Source organism: Sturnus vulgaris, chromosome 10 (assembly GCF_052056855.1).
Source record: "Sturnus vulgaris isolate bStuVul1 chromosome 10, bStuVul1.hap1, whole genome shotgun sequence".
Lineage (NCBI taxonomy): Eukaryota > Metazoa > Chordata > Aves > Passeriformes > Sturnidae > Sturnus > Sturnus vulgaris.
Window position 1 is genome coordinate 6,340,947 of NC_142252.1, and position 21,610 is coordinate 6,362,556.

The 21,610-nt window shown below is 40.4% G+C and overlaps 1 protein-coding gene across 10 annotated transcripts in view; it reads left to right on the forward strand.

Moving 5' to 3' along the window:
* The window catches only part of GIGYF2 (GRB10 interacting GYF protein 2), a 75,128-nt gene that overhangs the window by 43,884 nt on the left and 9,634 nt on the right, over positions 1-21,610 (forward strand). For 5 of the 10 annotated variants that reach the window (XM_014879512.2, XM_088170654.1, XM_088170653.1 and 2 more), the window contains 13 exons: positions 4,759-4,938; positions 9,811-10,028; positions 10,117-10,276; positions 10,354-10,554; positions 11,047-11,237; positions 11,957-12,116; positions 13,990-14,156; positions 14,518-14,606; positions 15,603-15,710; positions 16,266-16,363; positions 16,858-16,958; positions 17,741-17,902; positions 19,723-19,824. In XM_014879512.2, coding sequence (XP_014734998.1) covers positions 4,759-4,938; positions 9,811-10,028; positions 10,117-10,276; positions 10,354-10,554; positions 11,047-11,237; positions 11,957-12,116; positions 13,990-14,156; positions 14,518-14,606; positions 15,603-15,710; positions 16,266-16,363; positions 16,858-16,958; positions 17,741-17,902; positions 19,723-19,824 — 1,937 coding nt within the window. The remainder of the gene's footprint in view (positions 1-4,758; positions 4,939-9,810; positions 10,029-10,116; positions 10,277-10,353; positions 10,555-11,046; positions 11,238-11,956; positions 12,117-13,989; positions 14,157-14,517; positions 14,607-15,602; positions 15,711-16,265; positions 16,364-16,857; positions 16,959-17,740; positions 17,903-19,722; positions 19,825-21,610) is intronic. The other 5 variants (XM_014879513.2, XM_088170655.1, XM_014879516.2 and 2 more) reach the window with 5 other exon arrangements.

Here is a 21,610-nt window from a genome sequence, read left to right on the forward strand (position 1 = left end):
TGGTGAGCTGGTGATGTGAGGGCTTTGACCAAACGTCAGATGTAAGAGGATCTGAGAAACAAAGGCTGTGGTTGTTTGCAGTAAAACTACTGAAGGCCTGCTGGGAAAATCATTAATGTAGACTTTCCTGCTTAGGAAACAAAATCCTCCCTATTTTTTCTTCTTTAACCTTCCCCCAACCCTAAATTGCAAAACATTCATTTTTTTGCTTCATTAGTATTAACATTTTAATACATGTTCAGGCACAGCACCGAAAGTTGATGGCATAGTGTGACTTTGAGAACCAGGGCAAGGAATGTAGTGCCAGGGGACTCCCACCAGTGTGACAAGGCTGGAGGGCAGTGTGACTCGCCCTTCACCCTTCCCTCCACTGCAGACAGCTCACTTAGTCACAAGTAGGATTTTGGTTTCAAACAGTGTTTTCTTAGAAACCATCTTTTGAACTGTAGAAAACATACCCTGTGTGGTCACTGGTTTTCTAATCTAATTCAACTGAATGCATTGGAAATCTTTACACAGTTGTATAACAGCTGAAATTAGGTACAGTGTGTGTTTTTCAGGTGTATTGTGGAATTGAACTCTTGATAATTCCTTTGATTCTATTGTCTGACTCACGCTGGTGACAGTAGATAATGGCCAATTTAGTGAAAAAATACGGAATTATATTTGATAGTATGTTTCTGAGACCTACTGTTGAGCTTGTGCTTTAATGCAAAGAGATGGAAAATTTGAAGCTAGACGTGGGATTCAGAACTTCTGATCTGTCACTGGGAGTTGCTTCATGGTGTTTGTATTCCTGTGCTGTTCCTAGCATGTCCAGTAGTGTTCTAATGAGATGGTAGTCTTTCTCTAGAAGCATCATTTTAAGGACATTTATTTTATTCTTCTGTAAAATAAACTAAAAAATTATACATTTAGGCAAAGTTATTTCAGTTCCTTAAAAAACACTGACTGCAAAGGTTTTTATTTTTCTTCCTCTTGAGGAATTGTGTAGCAGGCAGCAGAGAGAAGAGAGCAAGTCAAAGTACTTGATAGGCTCTGTTCTTGCCCCTCTGTAGAGGAAAGAGCAGTGTTGTCAGTCATGGCTTTCCTGTTTATTCTTTGCAGTGAGCATGGCATAGGAAACGTGAGCTGCCAGCCTGGAGAACACAAGTTATTTGCCATTCTGTTAGTAAGTGCTCTTCATAAATGTGTTACCATGGGGCCACATCCCCGAATCCAGCCTTGTTCTGCACAGTCAGTATCCCTTCAAATCAGTGTTGCACAGCTGTAGGCTTTTCTGGCTGGATACCACTAGGCTCTGTCTGAAGTTTTCTGTAAACACCATTGCTGGCTTTGTGACAGGCCTGAACAGAGGTGCCCTTTTACTGCTCCTTCTCTTCAGGAAGTCCAGTCAATTAGTCCAAGGCAAAACCATAGATTGCATTTTAGTTTCTTTCATCCTTAAAACATTGCCAAGTCCTGACTCTGTGATCTAAGTCATTTCAGCTGAAATGATTGTTGTCAAATCTAGAAACAGTTTGCAAAGAATATGCTGGGACTTTGGAAGTTATGAATTTAGATGTAATCTGTAGGAATATTCCTGTATTCAGTTTGTCACAGTCTTTGTCACCTGGGTAGCTTGATTTTTCTGGTCCTTAACCTGTGACTGGTTTGTGTTTGTTAAAGAACTAGTTTCTTGGCTGGTCTGTCTAATCTTCAGGATCATCTAATGCCAGACCTGTTTGGACACATACCTTATTCTTTGGCTGATACTTGCTGTGATGTCCTCGTACCAGAAAACTGCAGTATTTCATGAGACACCACATTTTTTCCTCTTAATTCCACTGAATGTGGCATCAGAACAGTCTCTGATGTGACACACTGGAGTGCTGCTGTGTTTGGAAAGGTTTTGGAACCACATGTGATCCCTTCCTCAGATGAACATAATAATGACCCTTTATATTTGATTTTTTTCTTTTCTACATTTCTAATACCATAGAATTTAAAATCAGAAGAGGGGCAGGATCCTGCTTGAGTCTGATCTTGGCAAACAGCATTTGATGTTTTGTAACCTCTACAGAGATGTTTCAAACCCCATTTTCTGCAAGTTCAGCATATAAAACCTGACTGACAGCTCAGTTCTTGGGAACAAAATCTGCTGTCCTAAGGACTAACAGAACCTGAATTGCCTTGGTTTGTCTGTAGCATGAGTAGATGTGTAGGGGGGCTAAAGCCTGGATATACAGTGGCAAAGCAGGCTTCACAATATTCTTTAAGTGACCTTTTTTCCTATATGTTTTTGGAAGAGTGGAGCAGAATCTCTGAGCTTCTCTGTGTCAGAGAGCAGACTCCAGAATCAACTGAACTTAAAATGGAAGGGAAGAATATCCCTTTTTTTCCTTAATTGGTGGAGTCTAAAGTCTCTCAAATTATGTTACTGTTACCTCTCAAATGTTACTGAATAAGTGTCAAGTAATAGCTGAGAGTCTTTATGAAAATAATAGATAAATCTGTAAAAATATTACTTCTCGTATTTCAAAATTGAGTAACTTTTTTTTCAGTAACTGTTTTATTAAGAAGAAAAACAGTGTCTTGTGCTGCAAAGTGAGAAAAAATTGGATCTCTCTTCCTCTTGGTAGCATTTAAAAATAAGTTCAGAATCTATGAGGCATTTTCCTTGTTGTCTGCGACTTAGGGTCCCATGGTCTGTGTTTTACATCCAGCTGATTGGGCTCTGTAGCTTTGCCTTCTGCTTTTCTACTGTGGGAAGCCCATCCTAGGAGCAATGGTGAGAGGCTTCCTTGTACTCTGGTGCTGTAGTCTGCATTATATTTTTTAGATACCTAAAATGAAAAAAAAATTCAATTCCCAGACTTAGATTTTTTCTGCCTGGCTTGTTGCTTTCCTGTCTTTTCCATGAAGCATGGGAAAACAGAATGTGGCTGACCTTCATCTGCAAAGATTTATTCACTCCAGATAAAAGAAGTTGCCAGCATGGCTTGTACTAAATGAAGGGAGTTGAGTGCCTTCAGCAATTTTGTTTTATTTGGAATATTACCAGAGACTCTCCAAAATACACTGTCTGCAGATTTTTTTTTCCCCTCAAAGCCCAGCAAATAGAGAAGTGATTTTCAGCCAGGTGTCCCCTTCAGTGAAGTAAAGGTATAACTGGGTTATACTTGGCTTCATAGCTGACATTGCCTGTTGGTGCTGGTGCTTAACTTTCAATTAGCTGCTGATGCTGGACTTAAAATTAGCCAACGTGCTTTAGCTCTTCAGATAGGAACAACATAAGGGAAAGGTGTTTAAAAAAAAAATTAGAGCTGAAGAAAGTTAAAGGATTTTTTTTTTCCTCTGGTGTTTTGAGATGGTAGAGGGATGTCAGTTTTTCTCCAAGGTGCATGTAAAGAAGAGAGACAGTGTGTGTTTCCTGTCTCCAGAGTGCAGTATTTCTAGCAGGAAGAATTTTCATGCTCTAATCAGAGGTTTGATATTCCACAGAATTTCAGATCTTTGTATCCTTATCCTTTTCATTGTCTGAAAAAATTGCCTAATATTAAGAAAACATTCTCCTATGCTTCCTAAACTAAATTCTTAAAAATGTGTCTTTCCACCCCAGGAGTCTTAGTACATGATCATGTTTTCTTTTGTTTTTCCTGTGTAAGAAAGCAGGCACGCTAAACAGACTTCATCAAATAACGTCTTTTATTTTTGAATTTTAGGACTCTTAAGAAGGCATATTCAGTATACCTTTCTCTAGTACTTGAAAACTTTTCTTTTTATAGGTAACACCATAATTTCAGGTTAACAATGGGTAACAATACCAGTGAGGAAATATCATCTCTCTGGTTCCTGTGAGAATTCTGGTGCTATGCAGCTGAAGAAACTTATTTCAGTGCTGGGCTATCTTGTCAGGGCAAGTCAGCAGTGAAAGCAGCCTCTGTGTTAAGCCTTGGCATACTGGGTTATGATGTGGAAATCTTGGTGTGTAATGTGGAGTCTTTTCATAAAAATATTTCTATCATCCTTTTCTGACGAGGTTGCTCTTTGTAAGTACTGGAGGATTTAATGTTTTGTTTGAAATATAACATAATGTAAATTGGGGACTAAAAGACTGTACTGCCTCCTAAACTTCTAGTAGACTTATCCTTCAGCTCAGTCCTAATTGCTTCTAGCCCTTCATATACTGACCTTGGCTCTCCAGAAGATGGATTCACAGCATAAACAATATTAACATTGCTAAGCTTTTTCTCGTTTATTCCTCAATGCTACTTTAAATTTTCAGTGTTTCATAATAGACTGCTGTATGTTGGATTAAATAAATAGATCTTGCCTTTTTTATTATAGAAGTAGGAAATATGTTTGGTTTATATAATGTTTACACTGTGCTCCCATTTAGCTTGAGACACTTCATGATAAAGCAGTTTATTCTTTTTCTCTGCACACTTTTGCCTTCTTTCCAATACATTTCTCTACATCTCTTAAACTGCCTTTTCCTCCTTTGTCTTTCCTATCCATATTCTAATTATATGCTTTGCTTCCTTCTGGGTTTTTTGGTTTTTTTTTTTTTTTGGTCTTTCCATCCCCAAGGTACATAGGGACCTGGATTTCTTAAATCTTTGTCATGTTTCCTTCGTGAATTTCCATTCCTCTCCTAGGTTCCTATAACCACTTCTGGTGCATTTTTGCCTCCAAGGGAGCAAGATTTCAACCCTTTTATATTTCTGTATTTCTAAAGACAGGACACATGTTCACTGGCCTATGTTTTCTTTGCAGTGAGACCAAACTTTGAGGAAGGTGGGACAGTGACCGCGGGGAGGAAACACGAATTTATCCGCTCTGAGAGCGAGAACTGGCGCATCTTCAGGGAGGAACAGAATGGGGAAGATGAGGATGGAGGCTGGCGACTGGCTGGGTCACGGAGGGATGGGGAGAGGTGGCGTCCTCACAGTCCAGGTGAGAGCAGAGCGGGGCAAACACAGCTGTGGCTACAGAGACAGGGCAAAGCCTTGAGGAGAGGGAGGTGTCGTGTTCAGGACAAAAATAGGTTCAGGTAGTTTGGTCACTAAATACTGGTCTGGCATGTGTGGGCTTTTGGAGACAAAATGATTAGCATAAAACTACATGCCTTGTTTTCCTTTTAGCATCTTCAGTACCCTTACATATTTAAGGGAGCAATACTTCTCAGTTGTGCACTTGCCTGTATTGTGCTCCAGGTGTGTATGTACCTGGTAAAATAAGGAGTTTTTAATAGTACTGTTTCTTTGTGGCTGTGACAATGAGGGGACAGAAATCCCTCACATTAAACACCATACCTAGGGCTACAAAGTCACAACAGCTTGGTCATTGACCTCTTTGTAGTTTTCCTGATGTGTTTGCAATGCCAAGAAGCATCATTGGAAAATCTCCAAATATGTTGCTCCATACGTTTTGTAGTTGGTTACAGGATATATTGTCTCAATAAATTTCAGGCACCTGATAGGTTTCACTATCTCCTTCCCTGACAGGGCAGGTCTGTTAATTTGCTTTCCAGCATTGCATTGCTAGAATTGCAGGAGAAATACAAAGCAGAGCTTGGTATTTCTGCAGTAGGAGTGAAACATACTATAGTTTTTTTTGTTTTTTTCATTCTCTTTGGAAAAGATACCTAGTGTGGGATCCTGGGTTTGGATATCTTTTGGCTGCAGAAGACTTCTGGAGTACCAGGAGAGAATTAGGCTCTTCTACTGTTACATCTTCATACAGTAATAGAGTTGTTAAAATTGGAAAAGATCTTTAAGGTGTTTGAGTCCAACCATTGACCTAGCACTGCCAAGGCCACCACTAAATCATGTCCTTAAGTGCCACATCTGCATGGCTTTTAAATCCCTCCAGGGATGGGGCTTCCCCCACTTCACTGGGCATCTGTGCTAATGCTTGACAGTCCTTTCAGTGAAGAAATTGCTCCTCATGCCCAGTCTAAACTTTCTTTCTGGTAGTTCTAGAGGGTGGTAAGGTCCTCCTGCTTGAGGAGCTTTTTTGCTCCATGCTAAACTTGATAGGAAAGCAAAGAAAGCACAGGACATTTTTGGGGCTGTGGTGGACAACTTCTCTTCAATAAAAAAAAAGGCCTAGCTGCTCTTAAAATGGCTCTGTTGTCCTTTTCAAGATCCCAGATTTTCAGTGTAATTATTGTTGTGAGCAACCATTGCCCCTGTTCTGAGCCTTCTTCATGGCTGTGTATAACTCTGCTCTCAAACAGCTGTTCTCTTGTACTAAAATTTAGCAGAGAGCCAAAAGCTTGATTTATCAGATGTTTTCTATTTGGAGCAAGGCTAAAAGGCAAATTTTGAAGAATATAGTTTCCTTTTCCCCACTGTTTGGTTACAGTTGTTGATCAGACACTGCTGCTTTGTTATCTAGTTGAGGCAACATCAGGCCAGCTACCTCCTGATGCTCAGGAGTGGAGTGTTCTGGGAGTACCAGCCTGCATGCTTTAGCTTATAAAGAAGCATAGACTTCAAAGTTCAGAAGTTCATTCAGGTCTTGAACTTTTTTTGGATGTTCTGAAGAAGGTTTTGAAAGTTGTGTCATAGAAATATTACTGCTTATTTGAATTTTCAGTGTAGTAGAAGCTGAACTGAACTTCCCTTATGAGTTAATTGTGGCAGGTATTGTTGAAAGCCTATTCAAAGACTTAGGTGAATCTGCAGAAAATTTGTTAATTTTGAGATAGCCTGAGCTGGCAGCTGTATTGTCCTAGTTCCAGCTTTCATCAGAGCTGTGTTTGAGTTATCCTCTTAGTAGTAGCCACAGAACTATCAAAATGGTTTAAATCACATTTTTGCTTTAAACAATAGGTTAAATTCAAATTGGAGTGGCTTAAACTACTTCTTTGTACCTATTCTGGTGTTAGGTAATAGTGTAGTCATGTCCTGCTAAAAATAGAGAAGTGTCTTCAAGAGGACTATTGTAATTTTTTTAGTTAGTGCTTCCTGTGGCTTGGTTCTGTGTACTCCCTGCCAATCTTTAGACTGGCTTTAATAACTGCTACAAGAGTGTGATCAGATTTAGATTCACTGGCTTGATTGCCCTTTAAATTTGCAAGGCAGGTCTGTTTTGTCAGAAACATACACACCTGTGTTGGTCTCAAAACTAGTGACTGATCTGTAGATGTTTATGGTTTTGGTTACCAAGTCAGCCTTAAGGAATAGGAATAAGTTTTTCTTGCCTAGAATTTCTGGTATGATTTTGTGTCTTTGCTTAAATCTTTGCTTTTCTGTCTTAGCTCTTCAAGTTGGTCTTATTCTTGAAAAGCATTTGAGAGAGGCCTTAGGCTGTACTCTCATATAAAGATTTTTTAGTTGCTGCTTTGTTTGAAAGGCTTTTCAAATTCATCTTGATTCAGTCCACTTTCAGAAACAGGTGCTGTGATTCAACTAGAGTTGAATTCTTGGGCATTGTTCCTTGTGTTTCTTAAATATTTTGAAGCAATTAAAGTGCATTGGAAAATCTTGCTCCAAAATTGAGCAAAGAATGAACTAGGTCTGTATATGAGACATGCTCAAACAAGTATGCTATTCTTTTGTTGAGTATTGAGTTTAGCTATTTAGTATTGTTTTAGTATATATTGAAAATGTCACTGCTGAGTTAGAGAATGTAACTTCTATGAGAGAAATAGCTATTAATAAGGTAAATGTGTTCTTGGATTTCCTGAAGGAGCCAGTAGTCCTGTCTTTCACCTACAGTGTCACCATAAATTGCAGGGGATAAATTAAGCTTAAAATTGTCTCTACACTTGAAATATTGAACAGGTAACTACTGCCTAGTGATAATACAGGGCTGAACTTAAAGCTGTGTTAGTGTCCTTTCTGTTGGTTAAAAAACTTAAGGTAAGAATTCAGGTTTATGTCTCGTCTTGACTTGCTTTAAAAGATTGGCAGCCTGATATTTCAGACCTGAATTATGGCCTATATTCTAACTGGGCTTTTACAAACACATTTTGTTACTAGGAAACAAGGGCATGAGTCTGCTACACCTATGTCTTTTTACCTCTCCACATAGCTCTGAAAATATGGGGGCTGTATAAGGTGGTGTGACTAAATCTCTGCAAGCAGACTAAATGGTTCTTCGCTTGAACTTTGAAGATACCTGGGCTTGACAAAGTGCTTAGAATTCGTGTTCAAAAATTCGTATTCCTGGATCTCATTATGAAGAGCTTCACTCCTGGTCTTGGCATGTGAACTGTGGAAAAATAGAGGCTTCTCAATGCAGCGTCTCTAGATGGCCCAATTATGGCTGTGTAGAAATTCTTAATACTCAGTTTTCCTATTCCACACAAAAGAGAGCTGAAGCAGAGATGCTCAGTCCTTTGTGAGCATGAGGGTAGTAAACAGGCAGAGCTGTTTATCCATACACTATGGCATTGCCAGGTGCAGGCCATAGCTCTGTTTGTGCCCCTGCTGGGAGCCCTGGCATGGACATTGCTGCTTGTAAGGAGGAGCTGTCTGTCCAGGGATTCTATCAGAAATGTTGTCTGGTTATCAACAACCTCTCACACTTCACTCTCTTTCCTTAACAACATTAAAAAGATTGCCTCAGAGCACTGATTTGATAGTTTAATACTACTTTCTTTGCAAGTCATAACTAGAAGCATAGGTTGTCTAGTGGAATGCTTTTGCAAATAAGCACATGTGGTATAGTGAAGGCCTTGTTATACCGGGTCTAACATTTGTGTTTCCTTGATAAAATTTAAGATATAAGTTCATAATGTTTCTGGAAGGAATTTGTATTGCATTTCCTGTATTTGTGAGACAAAGGTGGATTTTTGCATAGCTAGTATTAATAGTTAGGGTATTAAGGACAGTGTGAAACATTCATCAGTCATGAAAGAGGACCATGTTTCTCCCCTTGAATGTGATGATTTTTTTTGTTTGTTTGTTTTGTGGATTTGGGTGGGGTTTTTTGGTAGACGTTTGATACTGACGCTACACTGTTTCTGGTGCACAGATTCTTGGAGAAAAAAAAGTATTTTTTTTTTAATCTAGTAAAGAGCAGCTACCATGAAAAACACTAAGGTTCCTTCATTTTTGCTTGGCACCTTTGTGATAAAGATGACTGGTATTGCATGAAAAGCTGTGTACAGTCCTTTCACTCCCAATTTGTTTTCCTAAGCAGCCGCTTCTTTACATCTTAATTAACATTATTGCACTCAGAGGATTTAAGCTTGGCGGAATGAAGGTGTCTTTTGAATATGAAGTTTGTACACGAATTGGGGAAATTCTCCCACTTCTTATCTTCCCAAGTTTTGTTATTCCATGGCTAAAACAAAATACATTCAAGAGCAGTCCTTTCAAAGGTACTTGAACAGCTGTCACTCCATTTTTCATGTATATGCCCAAAAGCATATCTGAGGGCAAGAGGCAAAAACATGAATCTTGTTCAGGATGAGACTTCTGCACGGTCCCTGAAGGAAAATACAAAATCTTATACAGCTAAAGGGGCCAAAAAAGACTTAAATCAATGATGGCTAGTAAATTCAATTGGTAACTAGTGTTGCTTGTCTTATTTTGGTGCCTGTTTCAGATTTTGTAGCCAAGCTTTTTTAGCCTTATGTGGTTTTTAGTGCTTATTGCACAGTTTTTAATGTGAGGATATACAGCGGACAATATCTGAAAGTCTCCTGTTCATTGGCAAGATGCTCCTTTTCTTTGCCTTGACCTTGAAGTTGCCTGTTCACAGGTGGGCTGTAGGGTGTAGGGGCTTTCTGAATTGCTGTCAGTGTCCCTCCCCCCCGTTGTGTGAGCAGTGCCCCAGGACCGTGTGGTAAAGCTCCTTTCCCCGCCTTAGACGGCCCTCATTCCGCAGGCTGGCGGGAGCACATGGAGCGACGGCGGAGATTCGAGTTTGATTTCCGTGACCGGGACGACGAGCGGGGCTATCGGCGCGTGCGCTGCGGCAGCGGCAGCATGGATGACGACAGGGACAGCCTCCCTGAGTGGTGCTTGGAGGATGCAGAGGAAGAAATGGGCACGTTTGACTCCTCTGGAGCATTTCTCTCTTTAAAGGTGAAAAGCTGCTTTGGGCCCTTGGGTCACTTGGCACAAATGTCCCGTGATGTCAGGTGGGTTATGGATTATTGCGTTGACTTTGCAGAAAGTGCAGAAGGAGCCAATCCCAGAGGAACAGGAGATGGACTTCAGGCCTGTGGAGGAAGGGGAGGAAAGGTCTGATTCTGAAGGGAGCCACAATGAAGAAGCCAAAGATCATGAAAAGAACAAGAAAGAGGGGGAGAAAACAGAAAGAATAGTGGCAGGTAAGGGGGATTTCTTCTGCAACTGGCAGAGTAGAATTTCTGTTAATTCAGTTACTTAGAACTGTGCCCTGTTACAGAATCAGTGGAAGAAGCAGCTCAGGCATCATCTCCAGCTGCCAGGTCAGACACCCCACCAAAATCCCAGCCTCCTGACCCACTGCAGACAAACCTTTTTGAAAGGAAGGAAGAGTCTGTGCCAGAAAGAACAGAAAAAACAGAAGATAAAGAGAATCGAGTGGAGAATACACTTTCAGCCAAAATGTCCAACAGAGGGGAAGGTAATAAACCTGACAGATAAATTTAGTAAGTTTCCATTACTCACTGTGAGTAATCCTGGCCCCTTAAAAGAGGCAAGGACTGGATTATGGTGATGGAAAGCCAGAATTCGCTGACTGGTCTATAAATGCAGAATTTGTTGGCTATGCCATCTCAAATGTTTGCAGTGCACTGTACTTCACACTGAAATGCTTCTGGAGAGACATGAGCTAGTTGTGGATGTGCCTCACTGTGATACAGCAGAATAGTCTGGACAAACGTGTGTGGCCAGGAAATGGAATATGCTCAAATGTGCCGTGTTCTGCAGGGATGGAACTAAACTGTTTGTTCCTTGAAGTTAGGCTGGGTCCCTGTGCTGCAATCAGTGCATTCAGGAAGAGTTGAAAATGCTTTGGTGCTAAATCTGAGCTGTTGAATATTCTCTGCATTAAGTTATTAAAAGTAATTGTCATTTATGTTAAAGATAATGAACTGACTTTAACATTTTTCTTTAGATTTGGCCTCTCTTGCTCAACCTTTGCCACAGATTTCTTCAGACACAGCTGCTTCTGCTCATCTTTCTCCTCCTGTTTCCAATTCAAATCCTGCTCTGCGGCCAGTTCAAACACCTGTCACAGCTGCTCCAGGCATGGGCAACATTCCCACTGACCCAGATGATGAAGAGGGCCTCAAACACCTAGAGCAGGTAAAATTTCTCTAATTCCTTTGTTGTTGACAATCGGGAGATTGGAGGAATGTGGAATGCAAAAAATGTTTGAAGCCCATAAAATCAGAAATGCAGCTGAAACTTTACACTCCACAATGTATACTGAAAGCTACTTCTCTCAGTTGTTTTTTGGTTTGTTTTTTTTTTTTGCAAATAATTCAAGCTGTTATATTTTTCTGGGTCAGGGTGCTATACCCTGTGTTAAAGAGCTAGACCCTAGTGGTTATGACCACTGTCAAGTAGCATTATGAGTTGCCTTGAGAAATTATGTATGTCTCTTAAAACCTCCAAACAGTCAACTCATCAAACAAACTAAAACCCCACCAAAAATCCTGTAAGTGAATCAACACTGTGTTGAGGAAACTGTAGTGACTGCTGAGAATGTAGAGCCTTCCTTGTGCTCATGATCCCATGCCTGTTTTGTTTTTCACTGTGATACTGCATGGGACCACCTTGGCAAGTCCTCTACAGCTTTTGGTAAGCCAATGAACTATGCTTGTTCAGGATTCTGCCTGACAAGTGTGGTAGACAGAGCTCCAGGTTTGTGTAGTGGTCACTGTTCTGGGGCTGCCTGTCATTCCTGATACACTCTGGAGCACTGGGTAGCACAAGGTGATTGTGTTTGGTACACTCATTTTCAGATTTGTAAGCCCCCATCTAACTCTAGTATTTCTTGCTGGTTTTGATGTCTCCTGCAGCAAGCAGAAAAAATGGTGGCATATCTGCAAGACAGTGCCCTTGATGATGAAAGACTAGCAGCAAAAATCCAAGAGCACAGAGCAAAGGGTTCCTCTATGCCCCTGTTCCATGAAGCCATGCAGAAGTGGTACTACAAAGATCCACAAGGAGAAATTCAGGGTAGGTCTGTGCCATTTACACTTCCTCTTTCGTTTCACAGAATCGTTAAAGAATTCTTCACATAATTACCACCAACAGATGCTGGTGCTTCTTTTTACAAAAGCAGCACAGGGAATTTACTATTTTAGAATTAGGTTTTGAAAATCTCTCCAGCCCATCACTGCCCCCATGAGCTCAGCAGGCTGAACGTCCAGAGCTGTGCTTTATCGTGGCTGAAGTTTGCCATCATTTCATGTTTCTGTAAATTAGGTTAGACTAAAACCTGTTTCTCATGCCAATAGTTACTCAGATTTCCAGATAACAGTGGAAACAAACCAGGAATGTGACCACTCAAGTAGCTTATTGTAAAGAACCCACAAGAAATCTTGAAGTCAATTCCCTAGACTCAGCCTGAAGATGTGGAATAGTCAAGGAGGCTGGTTTGTTTAGAATCGAGGGCAAAGAGGAATCAAGTTTCCACCAGCCAGTGCCTGTGCAGAATCTCAGTTTAAATTGCAATTGCAGCCACTGCTTTTTTAGTTCATGTAATAGATAGGAACTGCTCCCTGCTTTCAATTTTTGCTTAAAAATTATTTTTTAATGGCATTTGGAACAGGCGTTTCATATAGATACTTGCATCTTTCCTTTCAGAAGGTACTTTTCTTTTGGAGGTCCCAGAGCTCTGTTTTAGCAGCTGCTTCTGTGCTTCCCAAAAGTGCAGTTAAACAGTGAATTCCTTCCTTGCTGTACTTCACATTGTGTAATGTGAATGACTTCTCAGTTGTGAACTCCAGATAGGATTGGTGGGGATGTTGTTTGTGGGATCTGTGTCAATCTCTTGTCTGCAGGTATTGCACATTTTTAGGGTTTTCTTCTCATCCCTTTAAGTTTAAAGAATGTTAACCATAAAGTGCCTTTATTTGCTCAGTACATGTTAGTCACTGCTCGTTGTTTATTGCTGGGTGACAATCTAAATAAATTTGTTGTTGGATTAAATACTTCAATGTGACATAAAGAAGTAAACGCTTCCATATAATTTTTTCCTTTTGATAGCCTCTTGTGGTTTTATATTCTCTAGGAGAAATTGCTTCCAGAGGTTCTCCTTACATAGAAGGCAAGGGTTACTGAATGTTCCTGCTTTTCAGATGTTTTGCAAAACTTACTTATGTGGTTCTTACTTGGTTAAATAATATTTTTATACTGGTTTTGTATATATCTGAGTATATAAAATTAGTATAGGAACCCTCCTTTGAAAGGAATTACTGAAATCTTTCTCTGAAAAAAGAGGAAGAGAAGGAAAAGTGTAGATTTTTACAAAGGAAAGAAACTAGATCCTCATTATCTTGAATGTAGTTGTTCCCTAGAGGTGGATCTGTTTATTTGCTAACTTCCAGAAGCAAAACTTGTGTAAAACATGAGAGTTCCTCTGGTTTGAGGGCAAGAGTTGAAGCAGGCTAAGGTTGTTTCATTATCTGTGCAGTGCAGTTGGGAAAGCAGCACTTGTGGTTTGAGCCAGCAGGTCCTGCTGAGCTCCAGAGGGGAAGCTGCAGCTGCTGTGAGCCTAAAGCAGTGAGTGCTGCTGGAGGGCACCAGGGGGATTAGCTGGACCAATGTGGCTGCTTGGCTTTTACCCCAGAGCTGAGCTGTCTCCCTCCAAGGCAAGGTGAAAGCCATCATGCACTTTTCCTGAGACTGTAGGACAGTGCTGTAGCACTGTGGAGATGTGCATGGACACTCCAGCCTTGGATGAGCAGTGTCCCCACGAGTGGGTGAGGCAGACAGGAGTGCCTGCTGCTGCGCACTGTGTGACCTTAGCCAGCTCCTTGTTTCCAGCATGCTGAACCTGGCCTCGCTTCCCCTTCCCCACAACGTGTGTTGGTTGATGTGATTCCAGGTCCGTTCAGTAATCAGGAGATGGCAGAGTGGTTCCAGGCTGGATACTTCACGATGTCACTGTTGGTGAAGAGAGCCTGTGATGAGACTTTCCAGCCACTTGGAGACATCATGAAAATGTGGGGCAGGGTTCCCTTCACTCCAGGCCCAGCACCGCTTCCACATCTGGTAATTGTGTGACAGTTACACTATTCAAATAGTCCTCTAACAAGTGGGAATTGAATTATTTAGGTGCCATCTACTCTGTCTTGGAATTGCAGGTGTTCCAAGCAAAATTGAACTTGGTGTTAGATTACTCTTGCAAGAGTAGAAAAGACATATAATTAAAAAAATGCTGAGTGTGGCTGGGAGGCTGAGTCCTGTGATATGTAAAGGTGCTGTGTATTTCACAGGCTTTGTAAATCTTGATGTTCGTCTAGGTATTTTTCTCTCTTTTTTTCTGGTCAAAATACAACTTCTGCTTGCATTTGCAATCTACTTCTGTTAGTGCATATGTTACTGAAAAATAATGTTTTATTCCTAAATGCAGGGCGAGCTGGACCAAGAGCGACTGACTAGACAACAAGAGTTGGCTCTGATCCAAATGCAGCACCTGCAGTATCAGCATCTTTTAATACAGTAAGACTTCTTGTCCCAGAGATCTTCCAGTGGCTGTGTTCTGCTCTGCATTTTTAGTCATCTGGGTTTAGCTGCTTGTCATTGTTTCCTTGGGCAGTGGGTCTGGGAGTTCTTCACCTCCAACAGCAATAGCTGCTTCCACAAACACTGGAGATGTTGATAGTCTGCAGGATCAGGGCAGTGTGTCTGCCCCAGGCTCGCTTTTCAGAGTCCTTTCCAGTGTCACACAGAGCTAGTTGGTGAGACTTGCTTTATAGGTAGCTGCTGTGGTCAGACTGAATCCCAGGTGTCCTAGTAATGGCCTTCAGGTGTTTTGATGTCAGGAGAAGGCTACACATCTTAGGAACTGGAGATGGAGAAGGCAGAACTTACCTTTGGTCTGCTTGTGCAGATCTTTGAAGATCAGTGGAAGGTCCTGCTGGGCAGAGCAGTTTGCCCAAAGTCATCCATTTTGCCAAAGCTGTCAGTTAGTCAGTTATGGCCAGCTCCTGACAGCTTTTTTTGCAGCAGCTTGAAGGAAAGAGTGCAGTCAGATAGAATGCTTTTTCAGGGGATCCCAAAGCTTGTATCATGATTATAGTTTTTCAATACTGATCGTCAGCTTAGGATTGAATGAGGCAAGAGCCTGCTCCTGCACTAGCCAATGCCTTGACATACTGGGGAAGAGACTGATTGTAGGTGAGCAGTGATCAAGGCCAGATTAATTTGAGCTAACGTTTTGGAATTTAGACAAAAAAAGTAGTGTTGCACAGTTTAGGTGAGAAACATGGGGCAGTAACAGCCAGGTGACATAGATGAGGGTGAAGTTTGATTCTGCTCATGAGCCAACTGGCTGTATTCTTGTGTTTTGATTCTTGCCAAGCTCCTGTGCTGTGGTTTTCTCTAGTATTTAGTATGTGCATTATATAGGTCAGCGGGCATTAGTCCCAGAGCATGAATCTGTGTGCAACTTGGGCGTAAGTGAACAAATACCATTTGTCTGCTTCTCTTTTGAAGACAACAGTATGCACAGATGCTGGCTCAGCAGCAGAAAGCAGCCCTCTCATCCCAGCAGCAGCAGCAGCTCGCTATTCTCCTTCAACAGTTCCAGGCCCTCAAGATGAGGTGAGCTAGTCCAGACTTGAACTGAATTCTGTTCTTCCTGTATCTAGTTTGTATATAACAATAATTACATCTTGTCAGCCGTCTGTCCTGCTTAAGTTTGCTCATATTTTAGGATTATGTATGTTGAAGATGGTAATGAGAATATGAGTGTGTTTCAGAATAATAGGAAACGGTTTCAGGATATCGAGTACTTCTTTATATATGTAATCTTTGCCTCAGGGAGTCTTTATGGAAATGAGGAGTTGAAATTGTACCTGTCTGCCAGATATGTTGTGCTGGTCACCGAGGAGCTTTGCAGTTCTGCAGTACTGGATGCTTGTTCCTCATACTGGCCGCTGAGTAACAAGTGCAAAACTGTAGCTTAGCCCTTGACTTAGCAGCAGGGGTGAGATCAACAAGAACTCTGCAAGCAACTACTGTTGTCCACATCATATTTTTGTTTTAAATAGAGGTGTGGAAGGAAAGCAGTATGTTACAAGTTACTGAATCTCATGCGTGTTCAGAGCACTCCTCTCCCTGGAAGTGGCGTGTTGACTCTTCCTGTTGGTATTACAGAATATCTGAACAGAACATGATGCCACCTGTTACAAGGTCTGTGTCAGTGCCGGACACTGGCTCAATATGGGAACTTCAGTCAGCTTCACAGCCTACAGGTAAGGTGCTTAGCTTGGGTAAGGTCTCTTAGGGAAAAGTCCATGCATTAAGAATCAGCATCTTTGAGATGATCCCTCCCTTTTTGATAGAAGGTTATTTCTGCATCATGATGTTTGACTGGATCAGCATACTTTGCCTTTAAGTAGAAGTTCCATTTGAGAGTGGTAAAGAATATGGTAATTTTTCCAATAGTTTTTGGAAGTCTAGATCTGAAGGGATTGTTCTATTCAACGATGTTCTACTCTGATGGGAGGAGCTGGAAAAGTTGATTTTTTTTTCTGTGGAATTTCATAGGAAACCCAGCCTTCCTTCAGTCATGGACAGGCCTTGTTCTCCAGGAAGATAAGGTGGCCCTCTACTGACTAAGACAAGTGTTAACATTATTTTAGTTTCTAAAACATAGTAAGAGCATACACAAGATTCTCACCTTTCAGTTATGTTTTGCTCATGTGCTTATTTTTGCTTGTCAATGTTTGTTTTCTTCACTGTCTAGTCTGGGAAGGAAGCAGTGTCTGGGATCTGCCCATTGATACTGCAGCTCAGGGACCAGCTCTAGAACAACTTCAGCAGCTCGAGAAGGCCAAGGCTGCAAAGGTCAGAAACTGTTTTGTACTGTAAGAAGTTGGGATTGCTCTTCTGCAATGTAATTGTGGTTCTTGAGCCAATGGAAGACTAAGCTTTTCAATGGATGATTTTGACTAGATTTTCATGGAAAACACCATAAAGAAGAATAGGGGTTATATAAACAAGTTATGAAATCCTTGTGGACAGCTGTTTGGAAACTATTGCTGTGGAGGTACTACTGACCTCTGTAATGGTTGTGTTCTACATTTGTGATTAAAACCTTTTCACTAGCCACCTGTTTTAAACTGAGATCATCATGAGCTGTCAGGCTGAACCCTGAGTTGAGACCAGGTAGTTGTACTCTTAATCCTTGTGATTTTTACCAGAACTGGTTTGGGGAATCACAAGAGTCTATTTGCCAGGATTATTCTACACTCTTAGTATTAAATTATTTTTGTGAGTATGAACCTGTATGACTCTGTGCATTTCCTGAAAATTACTATTTTATGATGACTGCAAAGCAACTCACTACTTGCTTCCGAAGTCAGAGGGTATTTTCAGGGGCTGATGTAGAAAGACTGACTAGAGAACCAGTGTTTGTTACAAACAGAAATTGTCCAAAATGGTTCTAGACTGTTTCAGGAATCTGACCTCAGTAGGCAGCCAGCTGATAGGTGAAATTGCAATTAAGGGAGAGCATCTGTCAGAGGCTTCATCTGTTAAGCTGTTACTATAATATCAGCAGAGTTGCCCTAAGAAATGGTGTAGGAATACGTTACCTGCATCTGAGTATAGTTTTATGTGAATTGTAGCTAGAGCAAGAGAGGAGAGAAGTGGAAATGAGGGCCAAACGAGAGGAAGAGGAGAGGAAAAGGCAGGAGGAGCTTCGGAGGCAACAAGAAGAGCTACTTAGGAGGCAGCAGGAAGATGAGAGGAAACGACGGGAAGAAGAAGAACTGGCCCGCAGGAAGCAAGTGAGTTTCCCCAATGTAGTTAATCTCTAATTAATTATAATACTTTATAAAACTCACTTTAAGAATCCTGTGGGGTCTAAGTAATCTGTGGTAGGTGTGTATGAAGAGAGTTTTAATATTTTTCATGTGAGTATATTAAATTAAGATTCTTCTGGTCTTGATTTTTTATTTTTTTAAAGCCCAAACTGCAGTCTGGGAAACGGGCTTTGATGCTTCACTTTAAGCTAGGTTTCTGTTTGTGAGCACAGGCCCTTTATTCCATGTGGAATACTCCCTCTCAGCTTTTTAATGTCAATGTTAGACTTTAGTTAGTTGCCCAGTTACTGCATGTTTTGATCTTTATTTTCCATTTATATGCAGTCAAGTGTTTTATGAGGATGTGTTCTGGAGTAGATGGAGCTTGAGCAGCTGTCTCAAATGAATAACAGGTTGAAGGCTATAGTGGACAAAAAGTGATGTGACATTGAGCTTTTTTTTCCCCATTGTTTAATTTTTTTAAACTTAATAAATTGGTTTTTAATATAAATTATTATCTGGGTAATAGAGTCTGTCAGCTTTTTTGAGTTGATACTTGGGAAAGGAAGGGATGTAGGTTGATCAAGTGTATTTCTTAAAAACTGTTATGTGGTCAGTAGTGCAGTAGGAGAATGAATGTAGGAGTTGTAGTACGTTCTTAATCATCCAGGAATACAAAGTGGAGACATTATTAGTTTGGCATTTTTAGCATTTGCTTCTGAATTCTGTATGGAAGAAAATGTAGCTGTTCCTTAAGTTTGGCAGAAGGGAAAGACAGTGAAAGTTCAAGTGTTCACTCCACATGTGAAGGATAAGGGCAAGCACAAGGCTGAGCTTATTCACTAAGGAATTAGTCAGTAAATGTCCTGAAAAATACCACATAAATAATAGGGAAAAGTACTAAATGATTCTGTCCTTTATAGTATTTCTTAGGAGCTTAGGTAGGCAGTTTAAGGTGTGTTCCTGCTTTAAGGATCAGACACTTCTGAGGAAGCCTCTGGAATTTCTAGTTTTGTTTGAAAGTTCATTGTAGATCTCTGTTCACTCAGGGTTTGGGTTTTGTCACAGAAGGTCTATTTTAATTGGTACAGTATGATATGTAGATAACTTCATGGTATCTTTTGCCTTCAAGTCTGCAAATAAATGGCTCCTTGCTTTAGTGTATCTACTTTGTGTGCAGGAAGTCATTATGCTGTACAGAAAAGCATCCTCCACTTGAGGTCAAACTCACATTGAAGCAATAATATACTCAGAAGTGTAACTTACGAGATAGATTGCTTTAGATCTGGGTCAATAACAAGAATACTTTTTTCAGCTCATAACTCAAATTTGTGTCATCTGTGCTGGCTTCAAGTAGACTTGGTTTGTTTCTTTTCACTCTAACAGTTTTGCCTCTGTGTGTAACAATGTCTGTTAAATTCCAAAGTTTTGTTGTCTACTTTGGATTTGTCCAGTAAACAGTGACTCTCCCGTTCTGAGATGCCATGGGAAATAACTATTTACACGAAGGAAGCAGAACGGGGTTGAAAAGCAGTAACAGCAAGTATCTTAGTTCATTACCAATGCAATAATTGCCACAATGCTTAATTTTGAGCAGTAATGTCTTAAAAAGGTAACAAAGAGTTTAAAAACTTCTCTGGAAAGAGAAAATAACATTGTATTCTGTATTAAAAAAAGAAAGTGGTCAATATTTGAATCTGACTTCTGTACTAAAAGGCATTGTAGAATCAGGGATGAACTGATTTATTAGCATGGATTTATGCAGAGGAGATGATGCTTAACAAATTTGATTAACTTCTTTTGAGGAGATGACAGTGAGAGCTGAGAGGGGTGAAGCAGTAGACTTAATCTGCCTGGACTTCAGGAAGGCTTTTGATGTAATACTGCATAAAAGACTAGTATATAAGGTTAGTAAATATGCTGTTGATGGTGAATTCTAAATAAAAAAAATAACTAATAGAAATTCAATTCTGTAGGATGAAATGTCATACCAAATGTTGAATTCAGTTCTGTTCAGTTTTCATCAATTACTTTGCACTGTAGAATTGCAAACAGTAATGCCCAGCTTGTGTAGCTCCTGTATTTCATTTTTGTCTCTGGTCTGGTATCTTCTATTTTGTAATAATTGATTCCTTTCAGGAACAAAATTTGAGGTTTAATAACCAGCTTATAATTGTTTTCACTGAATTATGTCTTTAGTTCTCCCCTGAAAATACCTGTTTCAAACAGGAGAGCAAAAAGATTTGTGAGCCCTAGTAACACAGACAAGCAGAATTGCAGTTGTCACCAACTGCAAAAAGTTCTCTTCTTTTATTTAAAAATCCAGAGTGTTGAACTGGGGATTGCTGATTAAATATTTTTTGTAATATTACAGATATTTTAAAAGATGTGAAATAAGCTGTCTTTACAGCAAGATGTATGTGTTTGAAAACAATTACTAAAAAAGATGCTAAAGAACACTGGGAATGTCTTGGAGCAGGAATCTACTAAGAGCCAAAGGATTGATTGTTTCCCTTACCAGTCAGTGTCAGAAAGCTGGAGAGCTTTGAATGGTTTTGGTCGCATGCTCAAACAAAAACATCAAATAATAAGATACAGAAGTAAATACTAAGACAACATTTTTGTAACTGTGAAGAGTCAGAAAAAAGGCTGTGTTACCCAGCTTTTCAAATCTTACAGTTTTTTTTTTCCCTCATGTCAGTAAAACACTGTTCATCTTTAGTTCTGTAGGGGAGAGAGGTCTTTTACTGATGTCATTCAACAGTGTCTCTCCTGGCATGCCTGAGCAAGGAGGAGATCCATACAGCTTTCTTAATGGCAATTGTAGCCTCATTTCCCAAGGGGAAAGTTGGGCAGAGGTGTCACTGAAGTGCTGTCCCACAGGAGGGCTTGGTGACTTTGCTCATCTCTCCCAGGTGCTACATGCTGTGTCAGTGAGAGCCCCAGCCTGCCTGGCACTGAGGACTTCTGAGCTGAGATCCTGCTCTGTGGTCTCCAGGCCAGCAAAATATACTGGCACCTCCAGCCTGCTCAGCAGCCTTTTTGATGAAAGATACAGCAAGCAGAAATTTTTCAGCACTTGTACTGGGGACACTTGATTACTGTGACTTGACTGCATGTGTCCAATTAATACAGTTAAAGGCCCAAATTTCAAAAATGGTTCGGGTGGTGTGTGTTGCACTTGAAGCTGATTTGATTAATGAGAAAATGAATCACAGTTCTGTGTCTAGCTACTGGGAAAACCCACTTGCTGCACTTGTATCCAGCACCAAACCACTTAAGTGATATTCAGGAATATGAATTAATTATTGGCTTGCAGCCAGCAGCTGTTCAGTGCCATAGGATTGCTTATAAAAGATGTTCTGTCTACTGACAGTTTTGTTGCAGGCATCTGAGATTCATTATCAGAGAAAAACCCAGGGCAGTTGTCCAGGGAACTGGAGTGTAGTTTATCTGTGCTGTGTGTACATGAAGCTTTGGTGTCAGATTGAATAAAAGGGTCTTAGTTTTCACAATTAACTTCCTTGATTTACCAGAGTTTACATCTGTGCTGCACAATTAATCCCTGATCATCCTATGAATAATGTATGGCTTATAAGAAACTTGTAGGAGTGTGATTGTGGTAGTAGTCATTTTTAAAGGAAAATACAAAATTATAAAAGCTTAAAAAGGTTCTGATCCAAAAACTAAGAT